We start from the raw sequence: 18997 nt of genomic DNA on the forward strand, positions 1-18997 counted from the left end.
GATCCTGAATCGACGATGTGTCGAATATTAGGCTATAGTGACGTTAAATCATAGAACAAGTGAAAATTAAAAATTTATAACACCCCCGACACGTGAAGGTTACAGTAATAACTAGAAAAGAGCTGATAACTTTCAAACGGCTGAACCGATTTTCTTGGATTATAGCTCACTCACTCTTGATCAAGCCACCTTTCAAACAAAAACTAAATTAAAATCGGTTCATTAGTTTAGGAGCTACGATGCCACAGACAGATACACAGATACACACGTCAAACTTATAACACCCCTCTTTTTGGGTCGGGGGTCAAAAATAGGGCTATGATAGGGCTACCTTCGTCAAATGTTCTAACATTTAACCACTATTTGACGCCTGTCAGTGACGTCGACGCCTCGACGTTTTGTTGAGTTCCTTAACTGTCTGTGACTCAACTAAGTGCAATTTCGACTTTCAACGTTGACAGTATTAGATGATGGTGATAATAACTGGGAATAAACCAAACAATTTTATAAGGTAATTTTTTTAACAAAAAGTCCATAATGTATTCGACAAAAAGTTTCATCCAAGCGTCCCCAAGAAAATCTATACAGCCGAATTGAGTTTTTGAAGTCCCTTGAAAGGAAAAAAACAGCAAAATGACCAAGAATTCACTATACACTGCCCTATTCCTATTCCCTCCGTATCGAATCCCGCAAACAGTCCCTTATTATGAGGGCAATATCAGAGGGATGGTATTTGCATAGTATTGTACTGCATTAACATTTAGAGATCGGTGCCGGCCGCACAATATTGTGTTTTAATGGAGTTTGGACAATATTCTGTTTTGGGGTTGCCTTACCGTCTTTTGGGGCTTATCGGCCTTATTGTGTTTCGATACGGGCAAATTGGGTCGAAATTTGTTTATTCTTGGTCAGAAAATTTGTTAGAGGAATCTTTTACAGTATTTAGAATACCTATAAGAATGACCTTTTCACTGAAAGTCAATTCTCGCTTGTTTCCATGAAAGCAGGGACCCCAGTAAGCCAAAAGACAACTAAGCTTGATGACATAAAAGCAGATTGATTACTCTGTCAGCAGAGGGTCAACTCAGCTGGACGACATATAAACTGAATGAATTACTAGACTAGGTATTGAATAGGTATAGAAGTGGTCTTCTTCTTCTTTCTCCTGCCCGGCTAGCATGGGCAGTAGATAAAAATTATATCCCCCGATTATATCCACTGATGTCATAGAAATAAGTGGATATAATCGGGGATATAATTTTTATCTACTGCCCATGCTAGCCGGGCTGGGATTCCTTTAAGCACTAACCCCCCGTCCACATACTACTCTAGTCGCGCAATTAATCGCGATGCCGCCGCACCAGGTCGCTTGCCTTTGCAACACGATGGACGTCTAAACTGTGCTGCATACTTACCAACAAAATAGGGAGCGATGGGCGTGAACGAGGAACATGCGAGTAACGCGGCCACACTACGTCACTGCCTCCGTTCCTCGCTCCTTCCCATGCCACACGGGTAGTGTGTGGACGGGGGGTTAGACGTAAGTAGCCGTCTGTTGTAGGTAGAGTGCAGCTCTCCGCCGATTCACTCCAGCCAGCCGAGCGCACTCCAAAATCCTAGCAGGCCATTCAGGTCAGCGATTCCTTCGGAGAGTGTGGCTGGGGAGCCAATGTAGACCGCTACAATTAAGCAGTAGGGCTGAAATCTATAGACCGCACTTTGACTTTGCTTATACTTAAGACACCATTAAAAGGGGACAGCGTTATATAGCGTGCATTAATCTGTCTCGTTTTAACTAACTGAAACTAGAGTTTGGCAAAATACTCTCTATAGATTTCAGCCTTAGGTTTTAGGTTTTCATCGTATCATGATATTTTCATTGTCAGTTTACGGTAACAACGTCCTATGGGCCGCGTCTTACGCATTTCAAGGAGACGCTACTTTACCTTTTAAGTAGTAAGTTAAGAAAAAAAAGATGATGTGATAATTTTTTCACGTCATCTACCTATCTGTTAGTTTTAGTATAAGCAAAACCCGAAAGTAGTTTGTTCATAAAAAATACTTTGAAATCTGCAAGTTTGGACACCTAGTTGAATGACCGCATGCACCAGCTGATTCGAGCCGCGCGTACGATCGACGCCAGCCGTCCCGTTCACTCACAGCCGCTAGCATGGGGCGACCATGTCTTTGCCAGGACGACTCCTAACAACAAGCTTATAACTTTGTAAATCATTAAATATTTTTGAAATTTTGTATATACAATATTCATTATGTAAAATTATTCGACATGTTTTTTTGGTTTTTTACTTATACTAAAATAAACGTTGGATAAAGCAACAGACTTTTGATCTAGCGAAAGTTTCATCGATGTCAAAATTCTGAATAACTATTACACTAGCTTTGTAATGGGGTATTAAAATACATAAAGAAAACAAAACATTTGACACAGAATTGCTTTTTATTATAAATATTAATTGCACATAAGAATATTTCATACAAAAATACAATTTTAATTAAAAACCGCTTGGACTAAAACAAACTATAAAATCACTATACAGACAGATCAAAACACAAGTAAATAATAATAACAAAATTTTTGCTAAAAAAATTCCTTCCTAATTATGCATATTTTGTCAGATGATAGATAACTCTACCAAATCAGATGTCAAGGATTAACACTAAGTACACAACAAATAAGAAACAAAAAAGAAATAAACATTTAAATATATTATTATAATAATATAAAAAATCTAAATTAAAAATAAACATACACAAAATGTACAAATTTTCAATTTAATTGACAAACCTTAGCTAATGAATTTGTAACATAATTATAACAATTTATTGTTGATAAACTCTGCACCAGGCATGAATTTTTGTTTTATTTGTATGCGACAAGAATTATTATGTACGATATCAACAAAAGTATGACAGTTTGGTAAAATATTATCGTTAATTTTCGTATTTTTAAACAAAAATAATTTTCGGACCCTAAATCATCTGATTTACAAATCCATAATTTTGTTTATAATTATTATTGTTAAATCGCGATATAGAAAATAAGAGATTAATATTTATTTCACGTTTTGTGACTAAATAAATGTCAATTTATTTAATAAATGACAATATTATTAATACATAAGTATATTTAATTCATTCATTATTTATTTAAACAATTCAACAATCTAACTAAGTTTTTATTTACATTTGTGATGTTATTGGTAACATTTATTTAGTTGAGAATATTTTTCTTTCATAATCTGTTTTCTTCTCTATTTAGACTAAAATAAGTTTTAGGTTTAAAATTAAAATTTCACTATGACTATTACATTATTAAAATAATTATTATTTGTGTTATTTGTAAGTTTGTAATCTTTTTTGAGACTTTGCTTACAAAATAAAATAAATTTGTTTCTAAGTTTGCTTCAAATAAAAGATTAGGTAAATTTAAACTAAAAGAAATTCGGCCTTGGCTACAATATTATTAAGATGAAAATATTTAAATAAGGAACAAATCGAAAATTTGGCCACTATTTATAATTTGAATTGTTTAAAATAAGTGCAGTTACGGCTATTTTTAGGATATTTAAAATTGTTTCTTGCAGACAATAATTACAAGAAATCTTTAAAAAATATTTATTCCGTAACTGCTTGCAAATTTTCGACTTGTCACATTAAAATTACTATATTCTGGTTAAAGACGTGCAATGTAAGTTCAAAACTCACACGTTTAAACTTTATTATTAACCATTTTTCCTTAAAAAATAAAGACAAGTAATGACAAGGTATTTAAATGACTAACTACGTTGATACAATTTTAAACATCACTTTTATTTCAACTTTGTGATAAGCGTTATATTTTCATGTTTGTGACAAAAATTAATCGACTATAGTTTCGTTTAGTGTGACAAAAAATAAAAATTTAAATTTTATTTTTGGTTTTGTACATGGTATAAAAATGACGAAATTTTTAAAAAGGCTGAGAGTATCATTTATTTTGTCTAAAATTCAATATAAGTACTTACTTACTTGTAATATTTTCAAAATTTAAGAAAATAATATATTAAAATTAATTTTTAGCGCTATTGCCGTCACGTGATAGAGGTTTAAAAATATAATGTTGTACAATTTATCTATTGGTAACTCTTCGATTATACTCTACTTAATGAAATTATTAAATGTAAATATATGTCGAAAAAATAAATTTTGTGACACAATTTGAAAGAGAGCATAAAAAAGAAGGACAAGGTATATCAATTTTTTAATGTTTATTATTATTGGAACATTTATGATATTTTTATGGCTGCTTGAACATTAAACTAAATTCATTTTGAATGAACGTTTTATAAAATTGTTTTAAGTAAGTATCCATTTTATTTTTCAATTATGTATTTCATAATATGCATTGTTTATTGTAACCTAATAAATGTACAAAAATAGAACGTGTAAAGTTAAATAAGAAAAAACATATTTTTTGCGATCAATATTTTCTTGTGGAACAGCATAATTTTTTCATAGTTTTCCTTAATTTCTTGATTGTTATAATGTGAATATGACTCAGAATCTTTATGTAGGTGATTCCAGTACAAGTATGTAAATATCAATTATAACTTACTAAGCCCAGGGTTCAGAAATCGCAAACTTGGTCCCTGTAAGCAAAACCCACGTGAGGCGTTATTGATTCCCTGCGCAAACTAAACCTAACTAACTTACGCTGAGGCTTCAATGTTTAACTATTGACTTTGCAGGGGACAGAGCTTCGTAAGCGGATTTCTAACAAGACAATTGCGAAGATTTACAGTCTTATAGGGGACTGTAAGCAAAATTTTCCTTTTAGTATGTAAACAACGGGCTAATAAGGGTTGCTATTTGACCGGCCGAATCCTTGACCGGGGTCGCGTCGGGTACGATTCCTTAATTTTATTTTAGACCGTCTAGAGTTCCTCTTTAAGATGAGAAAAACGGTGGGGTTTAACCTTCTATTTATTTTGTTAGAATACTTTTTCCTTTTATACTTGAAGACTTTTATTTAAAGAAGAATACTTTGACCTCCCGAAAGCAAATAAACTGATTTGATTTTGTTGTATTTTAGGTAGATAAAATTTACCGTACGCCTAGGTACGTAGTCAGAAAAAATAACGTATTTTTGTTATAATAAGAAAAAAAATATGATGATGAAGAAGAAAATCATTTCATCCTCTACTAGCCGATGCCCGCGACTTCACCCGCGTGGATTTAGGTTTTTCAAAATCCCGTGGGAACTCCTTGATTTTCCGGGATAAAAAGTAGCCTATGTGCTAATCCAGGATATTATCTATCTCCATTCCACAGCCAAATCCGTCTAGAAGTTTTTGCGTGAAGGAGTAACAAACATACACACACACAAATACACACAAACTTTCACCTTTATAATATAATTGTGATGAAATGGCAAAGAAAATTGTTAATAAAATAACATTTGACCCCCACACGTAATTACAGTAAAGTAGACTCAAGACGAGTGTTTGACATAACAAAAAATGTTATCCTTAGTCAACAAGGAAAAATCTTTGGCGGTGTTTATCCGCCGCATTGACATTTTATTAGCTCCATAACATGTCAATTTGGTGTACGACCTCTGCAGAGTATTTTTTCTAGAAATATTATTTCGATAAACACGCTCGTTTCCCCAATTTGTACGTACTACATCATACGAAAACTTTTATACTATAATACTATATTTTTCTATATTTTAGGGATATTTATATTCTCATTTGTCTGTCACATAGGTTTTACGCCAAACTTTAACAATACGATGCGCATTAAGTCGAATAAAGATAATCATAAAAGGTGGTAAACGGTTCATTCGAGTGAATGTTCACTAGAGTGAGGCCGAAAACAATTCAACGTCTGATTCAACATAATAGTGTTCATTTCACATTCATTTCTTGATTCATTTGATTTCAGATGATTCATTTCAAGTAAAGGATGCCGACGAAGTAAACAATGCATCGTCTGATATCGCCATACTATGTACCAGTGTTCTAAGGACTTGTTTAACTTAACCCTCCCTTTTCTATAACCGCACCGCACGCCACCGAAAGCAATTTCCTGGTTGCCTGGTGTACTTGTGCCAGGCCTGTTTTTCCACGGACATACAAATTGTAGAACCAACTCCCTTCAGCGGTGTTCTCTTTAGAAATCGAAATGGGGTTAAAAAATCATTAGGTGCGGTGTAGCAAGCGATGCAAGCATTGTTTTAATTCTTTGAATCATAGAAATACCAAGGTCATATTTGCACAAAAACAGGCTGTTTATTAAATTACATAGGTAATTATTTTTCTTCTTTTAGTGGATTTTAGTATATTCATTTGGTAACAACAAACGATACATATTATGCCTATTTATTATAACCCCATATCACAATATATACGGCACGGGGCATGAGCCCGACAGAACATTTTGTTCATACTTTATTTACACCTATCTACATTACAAAATAGGTCATTGACACGCCGCAAATGCTTTTAATGTCATATTTTGGGACTGAAAGCTCAGGAGAAAACATCACTTTTTTAACTATTTAAAAAAAATATGTAAAACAGAGTAGTATTTTTCAATTTACAAAATGTTTTATATCATTGTGTAAAATGTACATATTCTAATGATTTATTGGATTTTGTACAAAATGGAAAATTAATCATTAGGTATGTGAAAAGCAAAGACTTACTTAAGTTCATCCCAAACCCATCCCTCCTGAGATAATTATATATAAAATCTTATATATACTGGTCCTCTAAACATAAATTATTATCTATTACTTTTAAAACGACCATTCCATTTACGTCTATTTCTTTACGATAAAACACTCTAAACATTAATGTTGAATGATTTTGTGACATAATTTTTTTCTTGTTTTCAAAAGAAATCATGACTTTATTAAATTAGATTTCGTAGTTCTAAATACATTATGATAAAAAATAATTCAGAAATTGTCACATTACTTTCCAAATTCATTAATTTATCTTTTTTTTTCATATAAATATATAATCTTAGCTTCTATTAGGACATTTTGAGTTTAAAATACTCGATTCAACGAGTACCTTTTTCAGTTGATGTCAACTTAGGTTGAAATCTATAGAGTGTACTTTGACTTTGCTTAGACTTAAGTATCAGTTAAAAAGAGACAGATTTATGCCAGCGGTAACGCTGTCTCGTTTTAACAGTGTCTTAAGTATAAGCAAATTCAAAGTGCGCTCTAAGATTTCAGGCTTAAAGTTTAGCGCCTTTAGGACACCGACCCATTCGCATTTTGCACGCGGTACCTAGAAACGATTAATGCTTTTATGCTAACGCGTGACGATGTATCGCATGCGAATGCTTTGGTGTGCTAAAGGAATATAAAACTATCTTATTACGCACTTAAGTTGGACGCATACGGTACGTTGCTAGAATAGTATGTTTCGACATGAGTGGATGATTGTTCCAGTATATATTTTGAACTAATTTCAATAGCCTTATTCAACGAATTGAGAACTATAACGGCGCGCACACACAGCAGCTTTTGTCGCTCACAAATCTAAGAAAAAGCTTTGAAATCGCCTCGCAGATTGTGCGTACTTTCACGCACAATCATATACTTTATGCGGACGAAATGATGTAGGTATGTAGACAAAAGTTGCAAGTGGTGCGCGCCTTAAGAGGCAAGCCTGCACAGCGAAATATTAACATATAAAGCATTCTCTTAAACAAATGTTAAAATATACTGTCTAAAGGTAGTTTTACACTAAAGCAACAACATGCGACATAGCGGCATGCTACAAAAGAGAACATTTCTGCCGCGCAGCACGCGGCAGTTTATTTTATGCTGAGACAATATTGAGACTAGGAATATTACATATACATCCCTATGACATATGCCTCAATGTATGTTGCTTTGGCGTAGAACGGCCTTAAAGGACGACTGCCTGGGTGGAGAGGCACTCTTAACTTGTAAAGATCATTACGTCATTTCTAACTCTGATCACCTATTATACATTCTGATTCTCTGTCATTAAAATCATTTATGGCGTCCGAATGTCATTCTTTCTTTCTTTATTCATAGAAGAATCGCCATGTGACGTTGCAAATTGAAAAGCGTTTACAAAATCTTACAGTAAGTAACTATTTCACCGTGCGTGCTTGACTTTCATGTTTTCTAAAGCTTCCGTAGATCACGGCCGAAGCGATTGACGCGTGTTAAGGACGCTGACAATGAAAAAACATGGCGGTACTTCCCAGCTCATCCTTGCCAGCGCCCCGTAACAGACGCATGCGGTGGACGCCATACATTTTCATAGTAGGGAAATACTATGAAAATCATCATCATTAATCATGCTTAAAAAAGCAATGATGCTAAAAAAAAGCAAGGTTAGAGCGCGCTTGACAAGATGCCTATTCACTCTTGCCTCAAAGGTATTTAGGCTAGGCGTGTCAGAAAACACGGACGCCGGAAGGGCATTCTACACCTCACACCGGCGCTCGGTCGAGACCCACGAAAGTCCAGCTTAATAATAATTGGATACGACGCGACGCGTTAAACGTAGTTACGTAAAGCTTACGTCAAGATCACTTATCTCTATCATCACAGAGTGCTATGTGGAATGTTCGAGCAGCGGCTCGTGCTCGTTACGTTCGGGCTCGCCGTCGCTCGCGAGGAAGGTCGTTCGCGAGCCGAGCACCGCGACGTCGCCTTCGTCGTTACACGCGAGCGGGGAGTATATGGCGCCTTTGGAACGCGCTTGCGGTTTTTGGCGCGATCTGCGTAGCTGTAATAGAAAGTTACTTAGTATTGTTAACTTACAAAAATCTATAAAACTATCGCATTACGGACTGATGACCTAACCGTGATTTATTAGTTTTCAGGTAGGTTACGTACTTTGTTATAAAAACTGCACTGAAAACCAACCGTGACTGCATATTTAGTTCAGTGTCAAAAAGTTATTTAGAATGGTCAAAGATTATAATTTCGTATTATATATACAAAATCTTAATTATTGTGTTGAAGAATGGTTAAATTAAGCATTCTTAAATTAAATGGTTTTAATTCAACGAACTCCATAGTCACTTTAATATTTATGGAAATAAAAATAATTCTTGTTCTTATAAAACAAAACCTAGCGAACACTGTGAATCAATATCGCGTCGGGACGGCATTAAAATATGTTCACACATTTATTTCATGCTAAATGACCATTAAATAAAAACACAAGTACCGCGTTCTTGGCCGACAATAAAGTAAAGAAAAGATACTTCTAGTTTCATACCTGAACCATCATAACAGACAGCACAAGTAGAGCGACGACCGCCGCCGCAATCACTAGGTTGAGGAACGAGGTCGGCGCGCGCTCGCTCGCGACGGTGTGTAGGGCGGCCGACTCCGAGTTGCGTCGCTTGCCCGCTATAGACGAGCTCGTGCACTCTCCTGTCAACAAATCGCATTGTACAGTCGACCTCAGAATTCGAGTAGCAATTCCGCAAAACTATTGCATCAAAAATGCCACACACGCCTAACGCATGTGCATAACTGTGCCACATGAATATTGAGGTGCTAAACAACTTACGGCCTTTGACTGTGCAAACATAGTACCTACTAAAAGTCGCGTGGATTTAGGTATTTTGAATATCCTGTGAGAATTTTTCGGTATAGTATCCTTTGCCCGTGTGATCAGAATGCAAGTTATCTGTATCTATGCCAAATTTCGCCCAAATCGACTCAGCGGCTGAACCGTAAAAAGATAACAGACAGACAGAGAAACTTTCGTATTTATAATACTTTAGGACTCTATAAAATATATAATATTTTACCGGTATCGGGGTTGCAATGACAACAGTCAGGCGTGGACGTAGAGTTCGCCAATATGCCCAACTCCGAGCAGCACCGCACGCATTGGTTGTTTAACCTGTTAAAAAGAAACCATAACAATATATTAAACTTCATCATAATATGTGACATTTCATAATTTAGTCTATATTTGTATTAAAAAAAATTTAGTTCTGTTCATAAGCGAAAGCCCATGAATCATCCCTGAGCGTACGAAGCAATTGGTTTTCATTCCTTCATCACTCATCTGATTTTCCGGGAGAGTGCCATGCTATACCTATACCTTGTAAGAGACAGACAGACAGACAGACATACTTTCGCATTCATAATAATATGGACTTTAAAATTACGTCAGTTCTTGAGACTGCTCCGTTGAATTATTGGAATCCTCAATCTGTATTTACATCTGGTGAATAGGTATAACATCAAACCTCTAAGTGTAAGAGATGTAGTGAAATCAAAGCTGCAGGCTGCCTTGAAAGGTCTCGAAACTGCACCACATTCAGTACTATATCAATATTTGACTTTGAAACAGATTTCTAGGTATATCTGTACATTTCAAAGTGCTCCCATCATGATATTTAATTTTAACGAACCCGGTCTAAACATATCGAGAAAATTCTGGAAATTAGGAACCCCAGTGACAGATGCAATCTATATTATAGCACTGTAAGAGCCACTTTACAAAGCTACCTATTATAAAGCTAAGTTCATATTAGTGTGTCGTGGTGTGGTGTGGCGCTATCTTTTTTTTAGTTTTTATTTTCAGATACAAGTAAGCCCTTGATGTTAAGTGAAGATGCAGTCTAAGATCGAAGGACGGGGTATAGCTGTTGTGTTGTGTTGATTTAGTAAATTGACTTTTTCGTTAACACATTAAAATTTTTGTTTGTGATGTAACCACAAATTCACGGTTTTCGGATATTTCCTTGTACTATAAGACCTATCTACTTGCCAAATTTCATGATTCTAGGTCAACGGGTACCCTAGGTTTTCTTGACAGACACGACAGACCTTTTATCTTTTGAGGTACGGAACCCTACAAAGTGGCCTCACTTCCAAAAGTCAGTATTTTCAATCTCCGAAACCCACTTTTCTAGTTTTCATAGCAAAATTTAACTTTGATGGGAAAATCAATCGCCTGGTATGCAACAAGCCTTAATGTAGTAGGTAATTAAGTTAAGGATGTGCACTTTGTAACTAGTGCTTTGTAATACCGATACAATATATCGTGTACAAAGTGTGTAACATGCTTCCGTGCACGAAGTTTCATTGTTGACTTTCAAATTATCCTGAATACAGGAGCATGTTACGAAGTCTAACAACTGCATTGAATAAATCTCAAGAACTTTTACGTATTCAAGTAAACAATGAATCTACAACATAAACACTAGTTACTACTCCAGTAGCTTACACTTATAGTACGCGACAGGTCGAGATGGCAATCGTGGTATGAGGCGGGAGGAAAAAAAATGATAAGGTGTCTCTTACGATGTAAAATACAGAAAATGAGTAGACGAAATAAAAACTCACTTATCAAGCCTCAAAGGCCTTGAACATCCTGTGCAACTGTTTTGCCCGGGTCCGGAACACGTTCGACATGACCCATCGCACGCGCGGCAGGTTCCATTGCTGGGGTCCAAGTACTGCGAGCCGAGACACTCCATACATAACCCGCCATCGAGCATGAACCGTGGGGGACACGACGTGCAGTGTAGAGGACCGGAGCCGTTGCACTCGCGGCAGTAGTGGTGGCAGTGACGACAGCCGTCATCGGTTTGGTAGAAACCTGTTGATTACATCAGGTTTAAGCTTTGACTAAAGCACCTCAACATGGGAATTCTATTTAATCTGTAGTAGACATTTGGAATCCGCTATATAGAATGCAGTCTCTTGCAAATAGTTACAGAGATGTTATAGATGTCTTCTGTGACAATATACCAAGAATAAAAAGTAAGTACGCAAATAAGTAATTGTTAGAAAGTAGTTTGTTTAAGGTTTTTCCTATTTTGTTAGTAGCTGTTCTGGATTAAGTTTTATTCCTGTTAAGTTTATTTTGTGTTGCGCTGTAGTTTTGTACCTACACATTTTAATAGTGCATGCCGAGTCCACATCGAGGAGACACAATTGCGTACATGTTATCTTTGTCCATGTATCATCTTGTATTTTTTTTTTCAATTGTAGTCAGTTTTGTGGACTGAATAAAAAAAAAATAGAATCACATCCTTAGTGGTCAAGTATTAGAAATATAGACTATTTTCATAGTTATATTATCTATAGTAAGTATCACTAAATGGGCGATAGAGATGCTCTCGCTTGGAGTTTCTGTACGAGATCAAATCAGAAATGAAGAGAACTAGAGTTACTGATGTAGCTCAATGGGTTGCGATGCTGAAGTACAATGGGCAAGGCACACAGTTAAAAAAACGATAGACGTTGGGGGTTTCCGCCTAAAACTGGCGACCTCGCACCGGAAAGACCGCAGCGTTAGAAGATCCCCCACTAGACAGACGCCATCAAACGAGTCGCAAGGAACCTCTGTATTCAGGCAGCGCAAGACCCATGTCCAGTAATGGACGTCAATTGATTGAAAATGATGATGATGATTACCTTGAGGACACTCAGGATGGCACTCCCCAGCAGCCAACTTCCATCCACTTGGACATGACGCACACTGATCACGCCTAGGTCCAATGCACGTTCGACAAGAGATGTAGCATTTGGTGCATGTGCCACGATCAGCGTAGTACCTAGAAAAATAGCAAAAGATGAGAACTTGGAATCTTTAACCTAGTAGACATAACAATGAAAACATTTTCTCTGGGTTTGTATTTAAGAACACATCCAATGATGTTTAAAAAAATTTAAATTATTATTCCATAGCTGGTCACCGGACGCCTGGCTGGTTCGACGTGCCTGTAATCTACGAGAAGTACAGTTACCCTTCAGTACAATATGCTCCAGACTATAACCTCAAAAAGTTAACGAAAGAAGTAAAATTGAGACACGCAAGACGCGGATACCCGCCACTTTTCACATTACGTAATCACGGCTGCATTCCATCCCGCATCTACGAGAAATAGACTTACCCATCAACACAAGCCGCGCTCCAGACTATCACCTCAAAAATATAGTTGAGCTGCGGAACGTAAGAAGCGCAGCCGTGCATGCATCACGTCACCGTCTATATATCATCTAAGCGCAGCTTCATTCCGTCACGGATGCGTGTCTACGAGAAACTAGCATAGATTTACCCATCAGCACAAGCCGCCCTGCACGCTCCAGACTGTAACCTCAAAGAACCAGCACACGAAGTGCAGTTGAGCCGCGACACGCAAGACGCACAGCCGTGCATGCAACGCGTACACCTGCCTGCTTCCGCGTAGTAACCACGGCTGCATTCCGTCACGCATCTACAAAGAAACGTTCAAAAATAGGATTCAAATTATGACTCTTTCTAAAGTAAGTAATTAAATGAAGAAGAAATATACATACTTATGATTCTGTAGCAAATAATTCGATGGACAGGTAAGACAGTTCGCTTCAGTTTCACCATAGCAAGAGTCACAGTCGTTGTGGCAATTGGTACAGATGCTGCCGTCTAAGAACTCTCTAATCGTACACTGGTCGCTGCCGGTGGCTACGCATTTGTTCTTCTTATTCAAACCCCAGTTTGAGTTGCACGACAAACACAATGTAGCCAAACAGGTTGCACAACCGATTGGACATCTAAAATTGAGCAATTATTTTTGAGTAACAACGAATTTTATGTTTCAAGTAAACGACAGCAAAACATCCGTAGAGTATCCATACTTACTTCATACATTCTTTTCTTTTCTTGTCCGCATAATACCCGCTAGGACACGCGCTTACACAACTGCCATCAAATATGTAGCTGGAAGCATGACACGTGACACACTCGTTCTCGTCAGGACCAGTACACGTATCACATGATGTATGACACTTCCCACATGAATAGTCATCAGTCTCATAAGTAGAAGGAGGGCACGAGGCTGAGCAAGTTCCATTGTAAAGTACTAAGTGATGTTCACAGGACGTGCACGTGTGAGCTCGTTCAGAACATGTGGAACAGTGTGACGCACAGGGTCGGCAAGCTGACGAATCAGTATCTTCCCAATACCCGTCAGGGCATTGCTGTGTGCACACACCTAAATCTGCTACTAATAAGTAAGACGGAGCACAAGTTAAACAGGAATCTTGTCCAGGACCAACACAAGTTTCACAACATTCGTGGCACGGCCAACAAACACCCCCTTGGTTCGCATAGCTTCTTGGAGGACAACGAGAGACACAGGCATCGTCAAGTCGGTAATGTTTACAGGAGATACACTGAGTAGGTCCACTTCCATAGCATCCTTGAGAATCGCATTCGGGATCACATTCATGTATGACACGCTTATCATTACTATCAGCGAGGACATTCTCCCCATGCGGTGAAGGGATATTATGTCCATCGAGACGGGCTATCGCCTTCTCCGGATCTGATCCGGCGGCGAATAAAGTAGGAAAGTTCTGGTAATTAGTAAACGTGTCAGTATTGTAAAAAGAATCCCCGACAGAATCATAGCCGTCAGCGGCTGTTGGGAAACCGAATGGAGGCGCTAAAGGTGATGGCCTTTTAGAACGTAATCTGATGGGGTCAGTTGCAGTACCGTAGAATATTAATTGCCATTTCTTGAGGATACCTGGTTGGTTAACGTGCCTATTGCCGGCATTGACGATTTGCAGAGTCCATCTGCCTTCTGCTCGTTCACCCCAAAAGTGAACGCTTAAAAATGGCCAATCATCAAAATTAGAACTAATGACGTCTCTAGGCCTCTCGAATAACAAAGATGATGTCGTTTGCATTGGAGAAGTAAGGAGTATACGGAGGTTTCCTCTAGGGAAGAATCTTAGAGATATCTTACACTGAACATGTTCTAAATAACGTACTTCATTCACAGTTCCACTGCATCCGTTAACATCCATATGAGCACTTAAAGTATAACCATAAGTAGGATCTATCGGCTTATCTTCGTTGATTTCTTGTGACTTACAAATATGTTGAGGAGGGACCGATACCCATTGTTCAGCTAAACTAACCATTTCTGAAGCATCCATTAAACCATAACCGAATTTGTGACTGACTTTTCTTTTTACACCGTTTACTATCCAACCAGTTTCTTTTTCCAGTGGCTGTGGTCGCGAGGTTAACACTACCAAATACTGCATATCTCTCCAAGTTAAATCTGGATTAGCTTCTAGTGCTAGTGCACAAATACCAGCTGCTAACGGAGCAGACGCGGAAGTCCCCGTGTGCTCTACTGTACAAATATGATCTGCTCTTAGTCTTCCATCCATATCAACAGTAGCAACGCTCTTATCATGTCCAGGAGTACCTGAACTGTACGTGCTAGCCAATGTAGAAGAACACTCTTCTAAATACCATGGCTTATAACCCCCTTGCGTGGCACTTGATATTGATAACGTAAATATACTATTTGTATATCCGTCACAATTACATGAATCAGTGTGTCTACCACCATTTCCTGATGCCCAAACAAATATGCTTCCTTTTCCACGTCTACCACTAGTCACTCCATAAATAAATGCTCTAAAACAGAAAAATAAATTTAAGAATAAGTCATTTGAAATAATTTGTGAACTATATTAAAACAAGATGATTCTTACCTTCTCGCTAATGGTCCAGGACCGTCAACCGTTTTTCCGTCATCCTCTGGCCCCCACGAAGCACTGTATATGTCAATATGATCAGGGTTTAGGCCCAGGGCTCTAGCTTCAACAGCGTCGTTCACAACACCATCCAACATTCTAACTCCACCTACGCTAGCATTATAAGCTACTCCAACTCCACAATACTGGTTATAGGCGACTGCAGCAACTTCTCCCGCGCAACGTGTTCCATGTTTATTATCACCATTGTCTTGAGGCATCGGATCATCGTCATTGCCGTTTATGTCAGTGGATGCCAGCGGATCCTTTGAACAAGATAAACAATAAATATAAAATACATCTGTCTCTCTTCGGTGAGGACCATAATATAATATTAGCTGATTCAATCAGCTAAAGATACATGATTCTCTGCGTTTGATATCACGATAGAAGAAGGGGATGGTCCCCTGGGTTTGAACATTTGGAACAAATCTCCCAAAGCTAGCTTATTAAAAAAGCTTAATATATTATTTCTTCTCAATGGATATATAAATAAATAAATAAATAAACTTTTATTTCAGGCCATTAGACCCATAATTGTGTTAGTATGACAAATAACTTAAACTATGTTAGTAGGTACTTATTTCTAGCTTAACAACTAATTCTATAACTAAAAACTATAACTAAAAAGCCCGAGGGAGCCTCTTGGCGCCTATGTGCGCACCCCCCCAGCACCTCCAGAGAGGACTATCTAGTTTCCTGGCCAATGCGCTGAGAAGAGTGTTGGTACTACTCATTAGCCTGCGCATCATGGACGCGGCACGCTTGCGCATGATCGCGTAGAAATCATCCACGCGAGCATCCGCAAACATCGCCGACGCACTGCAGTGTCGAGGCTTCCTCAACACCGCTCTCAGCACATTGTTATATTGAACACGCAAGGCACTGTAGGTCCGCTGCCTGTAGTCCGTCCACAGACTGCACGTGTAGAATGACTGGCAGTAAGCCCTGAATAAGGTCAGCTTTACTTGCCCAGTACAGCGCGCAAATCTGCGGGCTAACATATTGCCTCGGACCGACAGAGCCCGGCGCTCTCGTTCCATGTCACTATCATCCCTCAGGCTGTCGGTTACTACATGACCGAGATACTTGAACTCAGTTACTTGCTTCAGGGGATTACCACATAATTGTATCTTTGGTTTAAAGCTGGATAGTTTGTTCTTTCCCCTGAAAACAAGGAACTCGCTTTTTTTGGCGTTGTAACTGAGTCCATTCATCTCGGCATACTCCTCACAGAGTTGCAGCAACCTTTTAAGACCCCCAACTGAGGGGCTCAGTAGAACCATGTCGTCGGCGTAGCTAAGGTTATTCATGCGTATGCCATCTATTGAACACCCGACACCAGCTCCACCGAGCCTCTCAATCAGCTGGTTCACATACAAATTAAACAGCCTAGGGGACGTCAGCCCTCCCTGTCTCACTCCACACTCCATTTTATATGGGTCACTAAGTTCATTACCCCACCTAACCACATTAGTTTGGTTACCATACCAGTATTTAAACAATGAAATCAGTTCAGGTCTCAAAGCTGATTCCTTTTCGAGCTTATGCCACAAGACGTCGTAAGCTACTAGGTCAAATGCTTTGGATAGATCCAAAAAACAGGCATAAACAGGAGTTTTCCTGTCGGTATAGTACCGCACAGTTTGCTTGAGGCACAGGATTGCGCTTTCCGTAGAGAGTTCAGGCTGAAAGCCGAACTGAGCGTCGTGTATTTTAATTGATTTACTTAGCTGTGCATCTAGCAAACTGTCCAGCACCTTAGCCACTATCGTCGCCAGCGATATCGGCCTGTAGTTGGATCTATCCGCCGCATCACCTGTTCTGTTTTTGACAATGGGCACTACTACTGTCTTCTTATATACTTATATGTTAGCTTCGACATTGTTTTGTAAAAGAGCAAGTTTGGCATACACTTACATAGTTTTGAGCAAGGTCAGGATGGTTTGTTTGAATACCATCGTCAAGTATGGATACAACAACACCTTTGCCCGTATATCCCTTTTGCCATGCTGGCGAAACATTCATGTCGAGACCATCTTTGGCACCACCATTCTGTTAATGAAAAAATCGAACATTAAAAAAAAACAGTTCACGTTTAAAAAATTGTTCATATTCGTGTCGGATTATTTAATTTACCGAGTTGTTTTGTCGAAGATAACTTGCTAAATTTGTTACTAAAACTGTTCAAATAAATTTTACTGTCAATTAAGCTAAAGATCTCTTGAAATAAAACAAATATTTGACGAAACCTTAATTTTATTAAACATTTAGGTACTCAAATACCTCATGATAATTTGTTATGAAAAGTGAGTTTCAGATTTCTAATAATTTTTAAAATGTTTATTGAAATCCTTGACTAAAATTTTGATGTTTACTTCAAACATCTTTAACTACATTGCTAGAAGGAAAGGAAACAATTCTGAAAAGATAGTGATGAAAAAGTAGAGGTTTTATCATTGCAAGGCTCGCAATACAAAGTTCACGGCGCAATTTGGAAAAAAAATTGATACAGATTCAAGGACGTGGTCAGAAAATTGTAAGCAGAAGAGGTCACGACCCACAGTTATGAGGATTATGACACAAAGAAAGACAGAATAGAGTTCAAATATATAAACAGAGAAACTCACACGTACCAAATACCATTGCTCCTTAAACAACGGGTCTGGGAAGAAAGGTGACGATGTGATCGCTCGATGGCGAGCTCGGTGGGGCGACAGTCTTCTAGAGATTTGTGACAGTAACGAGTCTTGGTTGTAGTCCCGTTTGACTCTTCGCTTCTCCCGTTGCTGCTCGAACCATTTCACCTGAGAACAAGGACAATTGATTAGTACTTAGCTCTTTCCATGTATACCTATCTGACGGATACTTATGGCTCCATGAAAGACCTTTGTTTTTATCAATGCGTGGGGCTGCAATGATTCATACAATGTGGTATAGAATTATATTACATCACACTAATATTATAAAGGCGAAAGTTTGTATGTGTGTGTGTGTGTATGTTTGTTACTCCTTCACGCAAAAAGTACGGGACGGATTGGGCTGAAATTTAGAATGGAGATAGATTATACCCTGGATTAGCACATAGGCTACTTTTTATCCCGGAAAATCAAAGAGTTCCCACGGGATTATTTAAAAACGTACTTCCACGCGAACGAAGTCGCGGGCATCGGCTAGTTATTGTATAAAAAAATTATAAATTGAAAATTTGAAACTACAAAGAACATTTGAAAAGAGCTACGACAAAGCCAAAAGGAAGGGTTATGATTTTAACAGTCTATGTATGTATGTATGTATATGTAGGCTTGTATTTATGTGTTACCGTAGCTCCTAAACAACTGAGCCGATTTTGATGAATTAGATATCAATCGATTATGGTCCGGGTGACAAAGGCTACATTTTATACAAAAAAAAAATCTACCT

General features: G+C 38.0%; 1 protein-coding gene across 4 annotated transcripts in view; it reads right to left on the reverse strand.

Moving 5' to 3' along the window:
- Positions 1–6330: 6330 nt before the first annotated feature.
- The window catches only part of LOC123874467 (furin-like protease 2), a 317196-nt gene continuing 304529 nt past the window's right edge, over positions 6331–18997 (reverse strand). For 3 of the 4 annotated variants that reach the window (XM_045919848.1, XM_045919851.1, XM_045919850.1), the window contains 11 exons: positions 18205–18381; positions 17495–17629; positions 15533–15840; positions 13659–15455; positions 13337–13570; positions 13096–13254; positions 12452–12591; positions 11375–11630; positions 9826–9920; positions 9285–9442; positions 6331–8786 (listed from right to left, as the gene is read on the reverse strand). In XM_045919848.1, the coding sequence (XP_045775804.1) occupies positions 8613–8786; positions 9285–9442; positions 9826–9920; positions 11375–11630; positions 12452–12591; positions 13096–13254; positions 13337–13570; positions 13659–15455; positions 15533–15840; positions 17495–17629; positions 18205–18381 (3633 nt within the window). In that variant the 3' untranslated portion in view covers positions 6331–8612. The remainder of the gene's footprint in view (positions 8787–9284; positions 9443–9825; positions 9921–11374; positions 11631–12451; positions 12592–13095; positions 13255–13336; positions 13571–13658; positions 15456–15532; positions 15841–17494; positions 17630–18204; positions 18382–18997) is intronic. The other variant, XM_045919852.1, reaches the window with a different exon arrangement.

This window comes from Maniola jurtina, chromosome 18, assembly GCF_905333055.1.
Source record: "Maniola jurtina chromosome 18, ilManJurt1.1, whole genome shotgun sequence".
Taxonomy (NCBI): domain Eukaryota; kingdom Metazoa; phylum Arthropoda; class Insecta; order Lepidoptera; family Nymphalidae; genus Maniola; species Maniola jurtina.